Genomic DNA, 18,148 nt, shown 5'->3' on the forward strand with positions numbered 1-18,148 from the left:
TGGCACTCCCTTCCAGCCTGAGGGAACTGTAACTCTTCATTGCATACTCCACAGATTTGATAAACACACCTTCTATCTTTATCCAAGTCACAGACCATAATGTACCACAAGACCCAAAATAAAAATCTTAAAATCTGTATGGAGACACAAAAAACCCAAAATAAAACTGGAGGCATGATCACGGCTCTGTTTTACAAATGCCATCATTCCATCTAGAATATTTTCATCTCAGAGAAATATACCATCATGTTTTAGACATTATTATTCACTTCTATGGCGACTCAGCTAAAAACAGAATTCCTATAATGTACTGGGTTTAATGAACGTGGTAAAATTTTCTTAACACATTAAATAATTTGATCTTTAATGAATATCCAAACATCTCTATTTCAACTTTTAAAATTTCTGCTTAATACCTTTGATACAATAAATAAAACAATTTCCCTGTCAAAAAAATTCCTTTTCAGATGAAACTTAAAAAAAAAAATGCCACAAGCTCAACGGCTGCCAAATATTATTTGTCTGGATTGAGGTCAAGGGATGGACTGAGAGCCAATACATGACTCTTTGAAGGTCAAATGGAATACAGATTTCTCCAAAACTATCTTGAAAGAAAATATCAAGCATACATTGACTGAAAGAATGAGATACATGAGTGTGGATGGGGCACTGGACTGACTACTAAAGAATGATTCAATAGAGACATGGTTTGCACTATGACATGGAAAGAAATCAAATTCTTAAGATAAATCCCTACTCTTTGATCTCTCAGTAAAGTCTGCCAGAAGTGAAATAGGGGCAAGAAATCTTTGATGAGATGAGCATATTTCACTTCAGTCAGTTCAGTTTCAAGAGAGTTTGAAAATTTTAGACAGTATACTAAAAAATAATAGAAACAATTATTTCATGCCACATCATGTTAGCTCTCATCAGCAGTTTTTTATTATAGGAACATGACAAAAACAAGGTAGGAAAAGTAAAATACTTGTACATGAGAGAAGAATGAAATATAAACATTGTTGCAACCACTAGCTTTTGATACACAATTTCACCTATCAGTAAAGGTTTATTATAGCCACAGTAAAGGTTTATTATAGGTGGACTGATGCATGTTTCACGCCAAGCACTTGCAAGCTCTCATAAGAGCTTTACTGGTGGCTCAGTGGTAAAGAACCCACCTGCAGTGCAACAGATGCAGGTTCAATCCCTGGGTCAGGAAGATCCCCTAGAGAAGGAATTGGCAGCTCACTCCAGTATTCTTGCCTGGAAAATCCCCTGGACAAAGGAAACTGGCAGGCTACTGTTGTTGTTCAGACGCTAAGTCATGTCTGACTCTTTGCAACTTCATGAATTGCAGCACGCTAGGCTTCCTTATCCCTCACCATCTCCTGAAGTTTGCTCAAATTCATGTCCATTGAGTTGATGATGCTATCTGACCATCTCGTCCCCTGCTGCCCTCTTCTCCTTTTGCCTTCAATCCTTCCCAGCGTCAAGGTCTTTTCCAAAGAGTTAGCTCTTTGCATCAGGTGGTCGAAGTACTGGAACTTCAGCTTTAGCATCAGTCCTTCCAATGAATATTCAGGGTTGATTTCCTGTAGGATTGACTGGTTTGATCTCCTTGCTGTTGAAAGCACTCTCAAGAGTTTTCTCTATTTCAACAATTCGACAATTCAACAATTCGAAAGCATCAATTCTTCGGTGATCAGACTTCTTTATGGTTCAACTCTCACATCCATACATGACTACTAGAAAAACCATAGCTTTGACTCTATGGACCTTTATTGGCAAAGTGATATCTCTGCTTTTTAATACACTGTCTAGGTTGGTCATAGCTTTTCTTCCAAGGAGCAAGCGTCTTTTAATTTCATGGCTGCAGTCACTGTCTGGAGTGATTTTGGAGTCCAAGAATATAAAATCTGTCACTGCTTATACTTTTTCCCCTTCTATTTGCCATGAAGTGCTGGGACTGGATGCCATGTTCTAGGGCTAAAGACTATGGGGTCTCAAAAAATGTTGGACATGACTTTGCGACTAAACAACAACAATAGCAAGAAGAAGGGCTTTATATATCAGTAATGAAATTATTGGTTTCTACCCAGTTCCTCCTTTCCTGTTGGTAGTCAATTCTCCCTCCAAGTGCTCCACCTAAAGAAGTAAATGAAGGCTGGTAGTCAATTTCCACATTGGTTGGGGCATCCTCTATGCCTATAGCTGTAGTACCAAGTGGTACAGGTTGTTTAATAATTGGACAGTCGCCCTTGAACCAAACACCCTCTATTTTCTTATAAGATGTAAAATATCAGTGCAATTTCAAAGGATAAAATATGTACACCGTTTTATTCAACATTTTACATTATGCTACAAATATGTACAATTTCAATAATAAATTAAAAATAAATGAACAAAACAAGTCTGTCCCTGGCAGATAACGTGGTCTCAGTGTGATGTTTCGACTTTCACCTTTATGAATCCATCCCAACCAAGATCCTGAGCATCGTTTTGCCAGAAGAATTTGTTTTGGCAGCACATTTTAAATGCTGAGTGCTTTGTTGCCTCTAAGCCGTGGAAAGATGTTTGTTAATAATAGAAATGCAGAAAAGGATCAGCTGCAATCAAGAAGTGTTGATGAACATTTGCACAATATGTACAAAACTCTTCAAAAATTCTTTGATATTTTTTTCCTCCAGTTCCTCACATTCTTTGCATCCCAATTCTGTTTTATTCTGCAAATAAAAAGAAAGGATGAGATTGGAAAATCTAAAATATGCTTTTCCTGTGAATATCATATCATTTGAACCACATGGTGAGGTATCCGGACATAAAATCTTTGGCAGATTAATTACCCTATTAGGAGTAACTAAGGGAAAAGAGAACTGGGAGATTTGATAAGGCTGATTTTTTCCTAGAGTAAATTAAAGACAATGAAAAATATAATTGGGAAAAAAAAAAGATCTATTGAACCACAAACTTCCTTCTTAGAGAGGCCTTCAGTAGTTTCAGGTCATCTACCCTAGCCTGAAGTCCTTGGTGCCTGCATGGCATGCCGGCTCTCCTTGAGCTATTCCTTACCTAATTCTTTCACTTTTTCTACAGCTCAAAGATTCAGCTCTAGGAACACTGGGTTCATGCCTTTTGGTCCCATACATACATCAACCTATTAGGTGTTCTGCTGTCTTTGCTTTTCTCTCTTCCTTCCACACTTCTATTTTAGCTACAACCACTCACACTTAAGATCACTCAGGTGCTGTCTCCACTGGGAAGGCTTTTCTGAACCTGGGAGCTCCCGAGGCTAGACTAAATGTCCCATCTCTGCATTCTCAGAACTCCGTATTTAGGCTCTCTCTCACATCACGTCATGTGTTAGGCTGATGTTAAGGAGCTTCATGCTTCTCAGAACACTGTTTGCTCTAGGCTCTTCCAGGAAGTCAAGGCTATGTACTGTTGCTTCGCATAGGGCCTGACACACAATATTCACCCAATTATTATTGGTTAATTTGAACTATTTTGATGAATACCATAAATTATTGTACTTTAAACACAGTGTCTACAAGTGTAGCAATCCACAAAACAAACTTTCCAGGGATCATCTGCACTGTGAAAGCTGTTTCAGAAAAAATCAAAATGAGATTTTTCCATCCATTAAGCATTTAAAATTCAAATTCACCAGCGTTTATCAAGCACATACCCTCTGCCAGGTGCTGTCATATTCCATATAATGCTGTCCTATTTGATTCTGAAAATAATCATGTCAGATAGGAAGGCAGAGATATTAAATGACTCATTTAGTTGACATAATCAGTGAAATTCTCCATGTCCAGGTCCTCTGACTGTGCATTCGGGCCACACTATGCCATGCTGAGGGTGACTATAAAAATGCACAGTAAAGAGTTCCCCATTGACATTGCTATGAATTATCTGTTGTATGGCTCAGCCTTTCCACCAATAACAGAGAGAGCACATGTCACAACAGTATTTTAAACATTAATATATTCATTTCAGAAACAGATCAGAATTCTAGTGCATGTCAAGCATTGTTCTAGGAGTTGGGACTCAGCACTACAAACAAACAAAAAAACAGAAACAAAAAACCTGCCCCTCTGAAGCTGAAATTCTAGGAGGAAAAATTAGACAATATGCAGCAAGTAAAATATATAGTATTTAAGATGGTGGGACATATAGAGAAGGGGGTGAGGCATGCTGAGGTTGCAGGGGGATCGCAGTTGTGAAGAAGTGACATTGCTGTGGGAAGGTGACATTGGAATGAAGACCTAAAGCAGCTTGGTACTTTAGGGAAAATCAACAGTGTCCAGCCACACTAGCTCAGGGTCTCTGCTCTTTCAGTTGTCTCTGACTGAACATACTTCCCCATAGCATCCTTGAAGCACATTCTCTCTCATGTTTTCGCCAATTGTCAGCTTTGTAAGCAAACCTTCTCTAGAGTCTCAGTCCCCTTACCTGCCTCTTTTGTGGCCACTACAGTTATTAATAAACACCTGACCTCCTATTTATTTGCCTAGTGATTACTACATGCCTCCTCCTCCCGTAAGAACAGGAACGGCACGTGTGCTTTAACTTCTGATATCCCGAGGGCCTACAATGGGCCCCAAAGAGTATTTGTTAAATGAACAAATTATGATGATGGCTTTGTTTGTTTATGAAACTTTTTCTGTCCACTTTCCTTTGGCCACTAGTGTTTTGTCATGCTAGCCATAATCTTCTGTACTTCAGGGCCTTGCACAATTGATGCTCCAGCCTAGCATACGGGTCCCTGGCATTTGCTCTCCAGGAGCCCTATACCGTTCTTGCTACCTTGGAGTATACCTTTTACTTCAAGTATCCAGATTTTTATTATTATCTTTTTGCAACATTAATCCTTTGGGTAGATTAGAAGGCAGACTCTGGAGAGAAACTGCTTGGGGATTCCTGACTCCTCATTTTACTAACTGCATGAGAGCCTCAAAACAGAAACAGTGATAACCATATCTCACAGATTGACTGCGAGAATTCAATGGGTTACCATGAGACCCTGGAAGAACAGTAGCTGGCACAGAGTAATAACCCAAGTATTACTCTGTGAATGCTCAACATTTGGGTGTCCCTGCTGGCTCAGACATAAAGAATCTTCCTGCAATGCAGGAGATCCAGGTTCGATCCCTGGGTTGGGAAGATTCCCTGGAGAAGGGAATGGCTACCCACTGCAGTATAGAATTCCATAGACAGAGAAGTCCACAGGGTCGAAAACAGTTGGACAGGATGGAGTGACTAACACACACGGACACATACACACACGCTTAACAACTATGTAACTATACCTGGTGATCAACACCTTGAGGTCAGTGACCTGTTTGTCTAGTTCACCTTTGTCATTTCAAACATTTCAGCACACCCTGTGTGCAATGAAGCACAAGCTGTGGAACATGTAGTAAATGATTGTTGAATGAATAAATCAATAAAAAGCTTAGGATTGTGTGCACATGCGTGATGGTGCAGCTTCTGGCAGCCATTCTGCTGCAATTAACTCCTTTTCCCAAGTGCTCCCTCCAAGAGTCTCCTTGTCCATTCCCATCCAGCTAATGATTTCCTCCAGTCAATCCAAGAGCATCCGATGTAACTCTGGACAACTACTGCATAACTCACCTCCATAGAAGATAAACTGCTGTTTGCTAGCATGGTAAGATTTTCTATTATTTCATAAATGGTGGCATTTTTGGACTCGTGCAAAATAACACGTAACTCCAGGAGAAAGCACCGCATCGCTGTTACCTTGCAATTGGGCTAAAACAGAATTACAAAGAATCATTTTTGAAAACAATTATTTTCCCATTATTTCAGTTTCACACAGATGCAATTCTGATTTTGTAAAAAGTCAATCCAACTATTTTATAAAGAAACACAATAATCCTAAGACATTTTACATAGGAAGCAGCTTGACTTATTTTTCTCTTTTGGCTTTGAAATCAAAACCAAAACAAACTGATAACAAAACAGTCAGGAAAGATGGGGATACTGTGCAGAAGAAAGAACATAAAACTAGAAAACGTAGAAATAATACACCACTTTTTCCCACTAAGCACATTTCCTCTGTATAGAGGGGTGATAATATTGACCTGGAACTCTCAAAACATGAATAAAGATGGTGCATATGGAAGAATTTTTTAGAATAAGACTGTATTGTTAACATTTTAAATACTGGTAGCTGCTAATCATACTATTCCTGCAAGTTCCAGTGGCACACATAATTCCAAGAAACTTCTTAGAAAAATCAAAGCAGGACTATGGCCTGTGCACAGGCTGGCCAAATCAGAAAGATACTTTTCAGGTCCCATAAAAATACATTTCCCAAGATGATTTCTTTAACAAAAACCTAAACTTCAAACCAAAGCATTTAATGAGCTTGTGGGGATTTGACAAAGACTGTCTCTTGTTCTCGATGCCATGCATGGTGCCCGGAACCCTGCAGGCCCTTCGCAAGTGCTTACTGAATGAATGAAGGAGGGAAGGAAGGGAAGGAGGAAAGGACACAGACACCTGTCTGGCGCTGGAAATACCCCTTATCCTCCCACAGCAGCTGCCCTGGATTGAAAGGGTAAATGCTGTCACCACGTCAATAAAATAAACAACAACTAAAATGCAAATAATAAAACTGAGCTTCAGAAGTATTTAGTGTCTTCCAAGGCAACAAAGCTAGGAAGTGGCTGAGTCAGGGTTTAAATCTAAATTTCAGTCTCAGCTTCTTGCTAGCTACAACCGCAGGAGTGGCAAGGTTATCTTCTTACAAAAACAGCAATCTCAGGATTCTGAGTGTTGGCGGTTAATTGACGGCTTTCTACTTTGAAGAAAATGCAAAGAAAAATGGAAAACATGTTGAAGCCAAAAGAGAATACTATTTCTAGTGCAGCAGCACTATCTCCAAGTGATTGATAGATACCTGCTCTCCACCCCTCCCCCCCACCCTCCCTGCCTCCCCGTGTCTGGCTGTGGCTTCTTTCCAATGCTTAAAAAGTCTCGGTAGGGTAAACCTTCTATTTAAGAGAAGTTCTAATTAAGGAATAACAGAAGACTCACTGTTGTGAATACACACAACACAGAGTTTATTTTCCAAGAAGAGAAGATGTCAGGGATTTGTGTCTTGGTTTTAGTAACCAGTTCAGACAGAATGGACCAGCAATTCAACAGAAATTCTATATGCCTTAAGCAATGTCAGCATATTAATGAAGCGATTTAAGGTCATTTTTGAATTCTGATAGATTTTATGGGTTGTGTTTGTTTCTTTTCTCACATAAAGAATAACCAGTCAGAATCCTTTTCTGACAACTGTAAAGATTCAGGCAAAATGTAGAACAGGAATATATTTAAACAATTTGTAAAATATATGATTAAAAGTGATAGCACTGGATAAAATTGATATGTAGGATATTTTCAAATTGACTAACTTGATTCTTGCATCAATTGCATTATGTTTTACTTGCATCACAGAAATATGTACCTTTTTTTGTTTGACATTGATAGAAAAGGTTTTTTTATGTCTCGATTTGACAAAGATGCTACAATGTAAATATTATCTATGTAGCTCTTTCTCCCTAAAGTGCTATAATCTCAACAATTGCATGTAAAATTCATTGATCATATGAACACGCCAAACATTAGATTTTAAAATTATACATGTTTCAGTAAATTTATAAAAATATATCTCCAAGCATTTGAACATTGAAAAAGACAGCAATGTTGAAAACAAAATATACTCACATGAGCATCACTTTCAGTATATAAAGTGGCATCTATATGTGCAGACTGAAAAGAAACAAAATGAAGCAATATGAGAAACTACTCCCTGCTTTAGATATAATGGGAACAACCTACTGAAAACATTAAATTAAACTTTCTAAATTAAAGTCTTTATTTTAAGATAATTTTATTCATTTTAAGTTATAAGAAAAATACAGCAAGATCCTGTGTGCCCCTTCACCAATTCCCCCAGTGATGATGCAGGATCATTAGTTTAGTTCAGTCACTCAGTCACGGCCGACTATTTGCGACCCCATGGACTGCAGCATGCCAGGCTTCCCTGTCCATCATCAACTCCTGGAGCTTGCTCAGACTCATGTCCATCAAGTCAGTGATGCCATCTAACCATTTCATCCTCTGTCATCCCCGTCTCCCACCTTCAATCTTTCCCAGCATCAGGTCTTTTCAAATGAATCAGTTCTTCACATCAGGTGGCCATAGTATCAGAGTTTCAGCTTCAGCATCAGTCCTTCCAATGAACACCCAGGACTGATCTCCTGTAGGATGGACTGGTTGGATCTCCTTGCAGTCCAAGGGACTCTCAAGAGTCTTCTCCAAGACCACAGTTCAAAAGCATCAATTCTTTAGCACTCAGTTTTCTTTATAGTCCAACTCTCATATCCATACATAACTACTTGGAAAAACCACAGTTTTGGCTATACAGACTTTTGTTGGCAAAGTAATGTCTCTGCTTTTTAATATGCTGTCTAGATTGGTCATAGTTTTTCTTCCAAGGAGCAACCGTCTTTTGATTTTAAGGTTGCAGTCACCATCTGCAGTGATTTTGGAGCTCCCAAAAATAAAGTCTGTCACTGTTTCCTTTATTTCCCCACCTATTTGCCATGAAGTGACGGGACCAGATGCCATGATCTTAGTTTTCTGAACGTCGGTTTTTAAGCCAACTTTTTAACTCTCCTCTTTCACTTTCATCAAGAGGCTCTTTAGTTCTTCGCTTTCTGCCATAAGGGTGGTGTCATACACATATTTGAGGTTATTGATATTTCTCCCAGAAATCTTGATTCCAGCTTGTGCTTTATCCAGCCTGTATTTTGCATGATATACCCAGGATATAAATTAAATAAGAAGGGTGACAATGTACAGCCTTGGCATACTCCTTTCCTGATTTGGAAAAAGTCTGTTGTTTCATGTCCAGTTCTAAATGGTGCTTTAAGCCTGCATACAGATTTCTCAGGAGGCAGGTCAGGTGGTCTGGTATTCCCATCTGTTGAAGAATTTCCCATAGTTTGTTGTGATCCACACAGTCAAAGGCTTTGGAGTAGTCAATAAAGCAGAAGTAGATGCTTTTCTGGAACTCTAGTGCTTCTTCAATGATCTGGTGGATGTTGGCAATTTGATCTCTGGTTCCTCTGCCTTTTCTAAAACCAGCTTGAACATCTGGAAGTTCACAGTTCACGTATTGCTGAAGCCTGGCTTGGAGAATTTTGAGCATTACTTTGCTAGTGTGTGAGATGAGTGCACTTGTGCAGTAGTTTGAGCCTTCTTTGGGATTGCCTTTCTTTGGAATTGTAATGAAAACTGACCTTTGGCCTGTGACCACTGCCGAGTATTCCAAATTTGCTGGCTTATTGAGTGCAGTACTTTCATAGCATCATCTTATAGGATTTAAAATAGCTCAACTGGAATTCCATCACCTCCACTAGCTTTGTTCGTAGCGATGCTTCCTAAGGCCCACTTGACTTCACATTCCAGGATGTCTAGGTGAGTGATCACACCATCATGGTTATCTGGGTGGTGAACATCTTTTTTCTATAGTTCTTCTGTGTGATTCTTGCCACCTCTTCTTAATATCTTCTGCTTCTGTTAGGTCCAGATAATTTCTGTCCTTTATTGTGCTCATCTTTACATGAAATGTTCCCTTGTTATCTCTAATTTTCTTGAAGAGATCTCTAGTCTTTCCCATTCTGTTGTTTTCCCCTATTTGCACTGATCACTGAGGAAGGCTTTCTTATCTCTCCTTGCTATTCTTTGGAACTCTGCATTCAAACGGATATATCTTTTCTTTTCTCCTTTGCTTCTACCTTCTCTTCTTTTCTCAGCTGTCTGTAAGGCCTCCTCAGTCAACCATTTTGCCTTTTTGCATTTCTTTTTCTTGGGGATGGTCTTTATCCCTGTCTCCTGTACAATGTCACAAACCTTGATCCATAGTTCTTCAGGCACTCTGTCTATCAGATCTAACTCCTTGAATCTATTTGTCACTTCCACTGTAAAATTGTAAGGGATTTGGTTTAGGTCATACATGAATGGTCCAGTGATTTTCCCTACTTTCTTCAATTTAAGTCTGAATTTGGCAATAAGGAGTTCATGATCTGAGCCACAGTCAGCTTCCGGTCTTGTTTTTGCTTACTATATAGAGCTTCTCCATCTTTGGCTGTAAAGAATATAATCAGTCTGGTTTTGATATTGACTATATGTAGGTATCCATGTGTAGTCTTCTTTTGTGTTCTTGGAGGACAGTTTTTGCTATGACCAGTGCATTCTCTTGGCAAAACTCTATCAGACTTGACCTGCTTCGTTCTGTACTCTAAGGCCAGGTTTGCCTGTTACCCCAGGTATCTCTTGACTTCCTACTTTTGCATTCCAGTCCCCTATAAATAAAAGGACATCTTTTTTGGGTGTTAAGTTCTAGAAGGTCTTGTAGGTCTTCATAGAACCATTCAACTTCAGCTTCTTCAGCATTACTGGTCAGGGCATAGACTTGGATTACTGTGATAATGAATGGTTTGCCTTGGAAATGAACAGATATCATTCTGTAATTTTTGAGATTGCCTCCAAGTACTGCATTTCAGACTCTTTTGTTGACTACGATGGCTACTCCGTTTCTTCTAAGGGATTCTTGCCCACAATAGTAGATATAATGGTCATCTGAGTTAAATTCACCCATTCCAGTCCATTTTAGTCCATTGCTTCCTAAAATGTTGATGTTCACTCTTGCCATCTCCTGGTTGATCACTTCCAATTTGCCTTGATTCATGGACCTAACATTCCAGGTTCCTAAGCAATACTGGTTTTTTTTTTTTGCAATACTGTTCTTTACAGCATCGGACTTTACTTCCATCACCAGTCACATTCACAACTAGGTGCTATTTCTGCTTTGGTTCCATCTCTTCATTCTTTCTTGAGTTATTTCTCCACTGATCTCCAGTAGCATATTGGGCACCTACTGACCTGGGGAGTTCATCTTTCAGTGTCCTATCCTTTTGCCTTTTCATACCATTCATGGGGTTCTCAAAGCAAGAATAGTGGTTTGCCATTTCCTTATCCAGTAAACCACATTTTGCCCTGCATGACATGGTACAATATCATAGTGAGGAGATTGACATGGATACAGCCCACCCACTTTGTTCAGATTTCACCAGTTTTTGTGTGTATGTGTATAGTTCTTTACAATTTTATCAGATGTCTACATTCATGTAACCACTACCATATTTAAGATACAGAACAATCCATTACCATAAGAAAGCTTCTGTTACTCTTTTATAGCTAAAATCACCTTCCTCCCGAAACATTCATAGTCCCCTCTTCATCCTTCTATATCCTCTCAACCACTTCTCTGCTCTTCATTCCTATGATATCATTTCAAGAATATTATATAAATGGAATCATACAGTAGGTAACCTTTTGAAACTGACTTATTAAAAAAGTTAATAGACTTTATTTTTTAAGCAGTTGTAGGTTTGCAGGACATGACCAGAAAAGTTCCCGTATGGCTCCCAGCCCCTTCCCAAGTTCCCCCTATTATCAATATCTTATATTAGGATGGTACATCTATTATAGCTGATGAGTCAATACTGATACATTTTCAACTAAAGTCCATAGATTACGTTAAGGTTCACTGTTGGTATTGTATCCCTATAGTTATTGAAAATGTGTAATGATATGCATTGATCATTATAGTTGCATACAAAATACTTCCACTGCCCCTAAAAATCACCTGTTCTCCAGTCTTTCATCTGTCCCTTTTTCCTAACCACTGGTAATCACTGATGACTTTATTGTATCCAACATTTTCCAGAATGTCATATAGTTGCAATCATATACAGTATGTAGCCTATTTTGATTGGCTTCTTTCACTTAGCAAATGGGTTTTAAGGATCCTCTACCTTTTCATGGCTAAGTAGCTCATTTCTTTTTATCCACTGAGTAACGTTCCATTGTATGGATGAACTACAGTTTGTTACCCCGTTGACTTTTTACACAGCTGTGTGTGGATTGCCACTGAAACCAGCTGATCTGGAGATTCTCTTTGGGGAGCTTGTATATGGTGAATTCAAAGTATCTAGTAGTTATAGGAGAGTTCACATTATCTATTTGATCTCGGCTACATTTCGATAGGTTGTGGTTTGTGAGAAAATTGTCCATTTCCTCTAAATTATCAAATTTATGAGAATCAAGTTGTCCATGGTTTTTCTTTAGTATCCTTTTAAGGTTTGTAGGTTCTGTAATAAGACCCCAATTTCAGCCCTGATATTAATGGTATCTGTCATCTCTTATCTTTGTCAGGATTTCTAAAGGTTTATCAATTTATTTTTTCCACAAGTAATGAGCTTTATATTTAGTTGATTTCTCTCTATTGCTTTCCTAACTTGAATTTCATTACTTTTTGTTTTTGTCTTTATTACTTCCTTCCTTCTGCATGGGTTAGATTTATTTTGCTCTTCCTTCCCCAGTTTCTTGAGGCACTAATTTAGATTGGTGATCTGAGATCTTTCCTGTTTTCTAACGTAATCATTTAATTTTATCAGTTTTCTACTCAGTAATGCTATAGCTACATCCCACAGATCTTCCTATGGTGCATGTTTGTCTGCATTCAGTTCTATATTTTAGTATCCTTTGAGACTTGCTCTTTGACCCATGGAATGTTTCTAAGCGTATAATTTAATTTACAAGTATTTAGAGATCTTCTGTTATATCTATGTAATTGACTTCTACTTGAGTTCACTGTGGTTGGACAACATGTGATGCATGATTTCAGTTCTGATAAATGTGTTCAAGTTTATTTTATGGCTCAGGATATGTCCAGTCTTGGTGAGAAGAATGTTTATTAGCTGTTGTTGTGTGAAGTGTTCTATCCATGACATTAGATATTGTTGGTAGACTGTGCCATCCAGTTCTTCTACATACTTTCTGATTTTCTGTCCAGTAGTTCTATTTGTCACTGAGAAAGTGCTAAAATCAACTATATTTGTGGATTCATCTGCTTCTCCTTTTGGTTCTATTATTTGTTTTTGCTTCTTAAATTTTGAGGCTCTGCTGTTTGGTGGGTACACATTTAAGATCATTATATTTTCCTGGTGATTAATCTCTTTTACCAAGATGGAATGTCTCTCCTGACTCTAGTAATTTTATCTGCTATTAAGTTTGCATTATCTGATATGAATATAGCCATTTCTAGCTTTAAAAATTATTGTGTGAATGACTGTGTGTGTGTGCCTCCGCTTCCTAGAGCTTCTGTAGCAAGGTACCCCAAAGCGAGGGCCTTCAAGTAACAATTTATACTCTTACAGTTCAAAGCCAAGGATTCAACTGAGCCTGCTCCCTCTGGAGGTACGAGAGAACTGTCACTCCCTGTGGCACCCAAACCCTTGCTGCATCATGCCAGTCATTCCAGTCTTCTTTGGCTCGTGGCTGTCTGTTTTCACAGGGCCTTCTTCCCTGTGTCTATGTATCCTGTTTTCTTATAAGGACAATAGTCAAGGATTTAGGGCCCACCTTACCTCACTGTAATCTCATCTTAACTGAGTATATTTGCAAAGACTTCCGAGGTCTAGGTGAATGCGAATTTAGGGGTGGACACTATTCAATCTACTCAACATGACATATTCTTTTCTCTTTCTTAATTTCAATCTACCCATTTGAAGTGAATTCATTGTAGACAGCACAAAGTCAGTTTGTATTTTGTCATCAATTTGGCTGATCTATGTCTTTTGGTTAGTATTCTTTTTCTCCTCTCCTTCTAGGAGGATAATGAAAGGAAGGCTGGATCTTTTATTGTCCCCAAAATCCCTGAGGCTTTATTTACTCTTTTTCAATCTGTTTCCTCTCTATTCTACCCTGGAGTTGACTATCTTTCCTCTGTCATATTCATTCTGCTAATGAGCCTCTTCAGTCTGTTTTATATCTCAGCTATTGTATTTTTTAGTTCTGTAATTTCCATTTGGTGTGTTTTTACATATTGTATTTCTTCGCTAAGACTCTCTGGGTTGTTTTTTGTTTTATTTTCAGTTGTTTGAAGGATATCCACAGTTGCTTGCTGGCACATCTTCGCAATGGCTGCTTTGAAATTCTTGTCAAATAATTCCAACATCTAATCCATCTCAGTTTAAGAGCCTGTTTCAGACTCTCTTCTCATTCAAGTTGTGAATTTCCTGCTTTTTGGTTTGAAAACTGAGTTTTCAATATATTCTGGTATTTAGGATATTATGTAAGGAGACCCTGGTCCTACTTAAAGTCTTGTAGCTTAGCGTGCAGCCACTCTGTGTAGGCTTAGCACAGACGTGCTGACCTATGTTTGTATGCTGTGATTCTAGTGATGGTTTAGTTTTCAGAATCTTTCTGGTGCAAATTTGGAAGGTTGGGTACACCTGCTGCCCCTGAGATGCTCACTGGTCCCTCTTGTGTTGCCCACACAATAATACAGCCCTTATTTCTTTCCTCTACAGGTTCTGCCAAAACAACCGGTGTGTCCAGAGGGGGTTTTCTAGTCCATGGAACAGACAGTCCTTCCCTGGGTCAGCCTATTTCCCCTACAAGGGTCACCAAGTCACCTGGTTTTTCTGCTAACGAGCTCTCCAGTCTGTTTGATATCTGGAGGATATATCTGTTATGTATCTCACAGGAAAAGGGAGTCTCTCTGGCTTGTGGTCACAGAGAGTTCTTCACGCTAGGCCACTCATAAATTGAGGTTTAAAGGTAATTGCTATCTGAAAATTCTAAATACAAGATTTCATTGGAGGTTCTATGAGGCATACCAATTCTACAGAAACATTACTGTTTCAAGCGAGATTTCATTAAGACTGACAGGAAAACACAGGGAGTAACAGACTCCATAGCAATTATATGAAAGATTTTATGGAATGAGTACTTACTTGAAGAAGATGTTCAACTTTTTTCAAATCATTTATTACATACTGCCAGTTTGCTTCTGTTTTGGGAAGACCTGCACTGATACAGCTGAAAGCAAAACCAAAGAGCAAAGCATTTTGAATCAACATAATATTGTCTTGCTGAATACTATAGGCAAAAGAGCAATCAAGATCTTTTTATTCCAACAAGTGAAAAAATGAGTGCTATCTTTGCCTTTGGGCATTCCACAGCCTTGTAGATGAATAGAAACACTGAATATATAGTACAATTTTGGCGCTTTACTCTAGCTTGATGACCAACCTGGATTACAGAAAAATCTAATTTGGAGGGATAACTTATAGATAAGTTGGTGCAATTTATCACATCAAAATAAAAACATTGCTTGATGTGTGGCAGTGCCCAGAATATGTTTTTGAATGAATTATTACTTTCCTTTAAGTAGAGGTCCGGTCAGACTTTTAAGTCTAATAAATGGGTAAAATTATTAAATAAGCACTCATCTTTTTGATGTAAGGATTTTGAGAGTAAATATATGCCCCTTACATGCACCTTATAGCAGCTTTCTCCATAAACATTATGGACTTGGGCCTGGTCACAAAACTAGATCATGCAACTTATGTATTTTTGTAAAATGGAAATTTAATATCAGGACAAAAGATACATACACTGACCAAGTAACTGCAGCATAATTCTTGGAGCTTCAGGGAAAACTGTTGCCCCCTGATGGATCCAGGACAGAAGCATGCAAGTCAAAACTATTCTTTTTTTGAGAGGAGGAGTTACCTGCACAAATCTGTGGTTCCCCATAACATGAAGGCATTAGCAGAATAAAACTGAACTGCAAGTCAGATCGCAAAACTACAAGTTGGGTGAGTGCAGTGTATTAGTTGCATCTAACAGAGAAGGAAAAAGTTAACAGGCATAGGAAAATATGAATGTTTATTAGGAGGAAAATCAAAAGGCCTAAATGAAGAAATAAATGTTTCAAACTGAACTAAGATAGGGCTCAAAGGATAAGAAGTGTCAATGCCAGGGGTAGGTAAAACAAAAAAGCAACATGGGTAAGCCCTCAATATCTATTTTCTTACTGGTGTGAAAATCACACAGGATGTTAATAAAGAGTTTCCTTCCAAGTTTAGTCAGATATCAAGAAGTCCAATTTATTTGCAGGATGTAATACTCGTTTGGAATTTTATAAGAATATAAAAATTCTCTGTAGGATGTTTACCAAACCTCCTCTGAATCTCCATAATCTGTTATCATACCCCACATACTGAAAATCTAAAGATTTAAGCAAACTGAACATGAACCAATTTAATAGAGAAGATATTGAAGAACAATGATCCTGGTTATTAACATGATGATTCTATGCTGAAAGATAAAATTACCCCCAAATGAAGACATGAATGCCAGCCTCTGTTAAAAAATGACTGTTGAGAAGTAAACACAAGTAGCATTGGATGGAAGTGCTTCTCAAATATGGTTTCTGAAAAATAAAATCATGGACAAAGTGGTTAAACTTCTCAGTGAAACAATGAGATTCAAAATGATACCTTATCATATTTTTAGGTTCCAAAATATAAACATATCAAAGTTTCAGAATTCCTTATTGGAATGAATGAAATTAGAATGTATCTTTTTTGCTTTCTCCCCTACCTTCAACTCTGTCTCCTACATGCAAAGTTCTTTAATACATATTTCCCCAATTGCATTTCAATGATAATAATGTATAAAAAATATGTATATTTACTAATTTACCTATATGGTAATATAATTTGTTTCTATTATCCTTAACTTCCTTCTCATCCTTATTTCCTTTTTTCTTCTTTTTTTTCTTACTTACTTTTCAATTGTCCAACATAGTTCATGTTAGTTATAGGAATTACTAATATAGGTATGCTAGTTATATACTAATTTCACATAACAATATGAAAATTAATTACATATTAATATAATTTGGAGACAAACTGAATAGAAATGGAACCAACCAAAGATACCCTATACTATCTTAAGAGCTGATATATAATACATTTTCTGGGTGATTTAGGAAGATTACTTATCTCAGAACTTCCTGGAGTTTTTATATTTTTGCCTGCCTCTTTCATGTGGTCAAAGTCTTTATAGTTTCAGAGAGCAATGCTTTTTCCATTTTTTGGCCATGCAGCATCGTGGGATCTCAGCCCCCCAACCAGGGATCAAACCTACATCCCCCTGCATTGGAAGGCAGAGTCTTAACCACTGAACTGCCAGGGAGGTCCCAAAAGAGGAGTGTTGACTTAACCTCTAAGAATCTGTGCTCCATGTTATTCACACTGAAAGAATGAATAACAATTAGACCTTGTTTTCAAAGACTACACAACTTATTGATTAGACATTTAAAGAACAAAATAGAGTGAGATAAGTGAAAAACAACATGAAGAGCACATCAAGGTGTTAATAGACTTTAAAAACCTAGTTTATTTATTTTCAAAATAAAAACAACCCATATGTCAACAGACACCTGTGACATCCCCAAATCTTCAGAGGAGAGCCATATAAATTATTATGAAGTATCTGAGACACAAGTGACCTTTTAAGAAAAGTCTATATACTATCTTCATCTAATTTCTCTTACCAAAATTCTCATTACTCAATGCCAGAGTAAATCCTTCAGTATTGAAGAAGAGCTGGCTATGGCAATGGGTTTCCAGCAGCCATCCATCCAGAATACTTCCTACAATACAACCCAGAGTGAAGACGATCCATTAAAAATACAAGTGGACTAATAGGAAGAAAGAAAGGGAATAGCATTAACAGTTATTGAGCACCAACTTTTTCACAGTCACCCTATTAGTCACTTATAAATGTGTATCTTATTTAATCATCAGAACAGTCCTAAGATGGAGGGTTGGCAACTTTTGGGTGAGCTGCCCAGGCCCCACAGGAAGTCCAAGACAGCCATGATTTGAGACCAGGTTTGCCTGATTACAAAGCCCAAGTCCTTTCCACTGTATTACGTTCTTGAATTGACTGAATTCCAAAGACATATTAATGAAAAGCTGAAGCAGCCAAATACCTTAATGCATATAAACTACTGACTATTAATATAATTTACAACAGAAGAAGCTACTTCTATAGACATTGAATAGATGTCTTCAGTCTTTATATCACTGTTAACTGAAACATCATTTGAGAATTTCATAAGTAACAAAATCCTGTTTTCTTTAATTTAAAGTGATGAAGTATATGAAGATTCAGTTCAGTTCAGTTGCTCAGTCAT

General features: G+C 37.9%; 1 protein-coding gene across 4 annotated transcripts in view; it reads right to left on the reverse strand.

Moving 5' to 3' along the window:
* Window positions 1-919: 919 nt before the first annotated feature.
* IL15 (interleukin 15) overlaps window positions 920-18,148 on the reverse strand; it is a 90,574-nt gene continuing 73,345 nt past the window's right edge. For 3 of the 4 annotated variants that reach the window (XM_070474823.1, XM_070474821.1, XM_070474822.1), the window contains 6 exons: window positions 17,504-17,602; window positions 16,278-16,375; window positions 14,892-14,976; window positions 7,747-7,791; window positions 5,638-5,775; window positions 920-2,723 (listed from right to left, as the gene is read on the reverse strand). In XM_070474823.1, the coding sequence (XP_070330924.1) occupies window positions 2,613-2,723; window positions 5,638-5,775; window positions 7,747-7,791; window positions 14,892-14,976; window positions 16,278-16,375; window positions 17,504-17,515 (489 nt within the window). In that variant the 5' untranslated portion in view covers window positions 17,516-17,602 and the 3' untranslated portion in view covers window positions 920-2,612. Of the gene's footprint in view, window positions 2,724-5,637; window positions 5,776-7,746; window positions 7,792-14,891; window positions 14,977-15,672; window positions 15,783-16,277; window positions 16,376-17,503; window positions 17,603-18,148 lie in introns of those variants that run through there. The other variant, XM_070474824.1, reaches the window with a different exon arrangement.

This window comes from Odocoileus virginianus, chromosome 12 (genome assembly GCF_023699985.2).
Source record: "Odocoileus virginianus isolate 20LAN1187 ecotype Illinois chromosome 12, Ovbor_1.2, whole genome shotgun sequence".
NCBI lineage: Eukaryota > Metazoa > Chordata > Mammalia > Artiodactyla > Cervidae > Odocoileus > Odocoileus virginianus.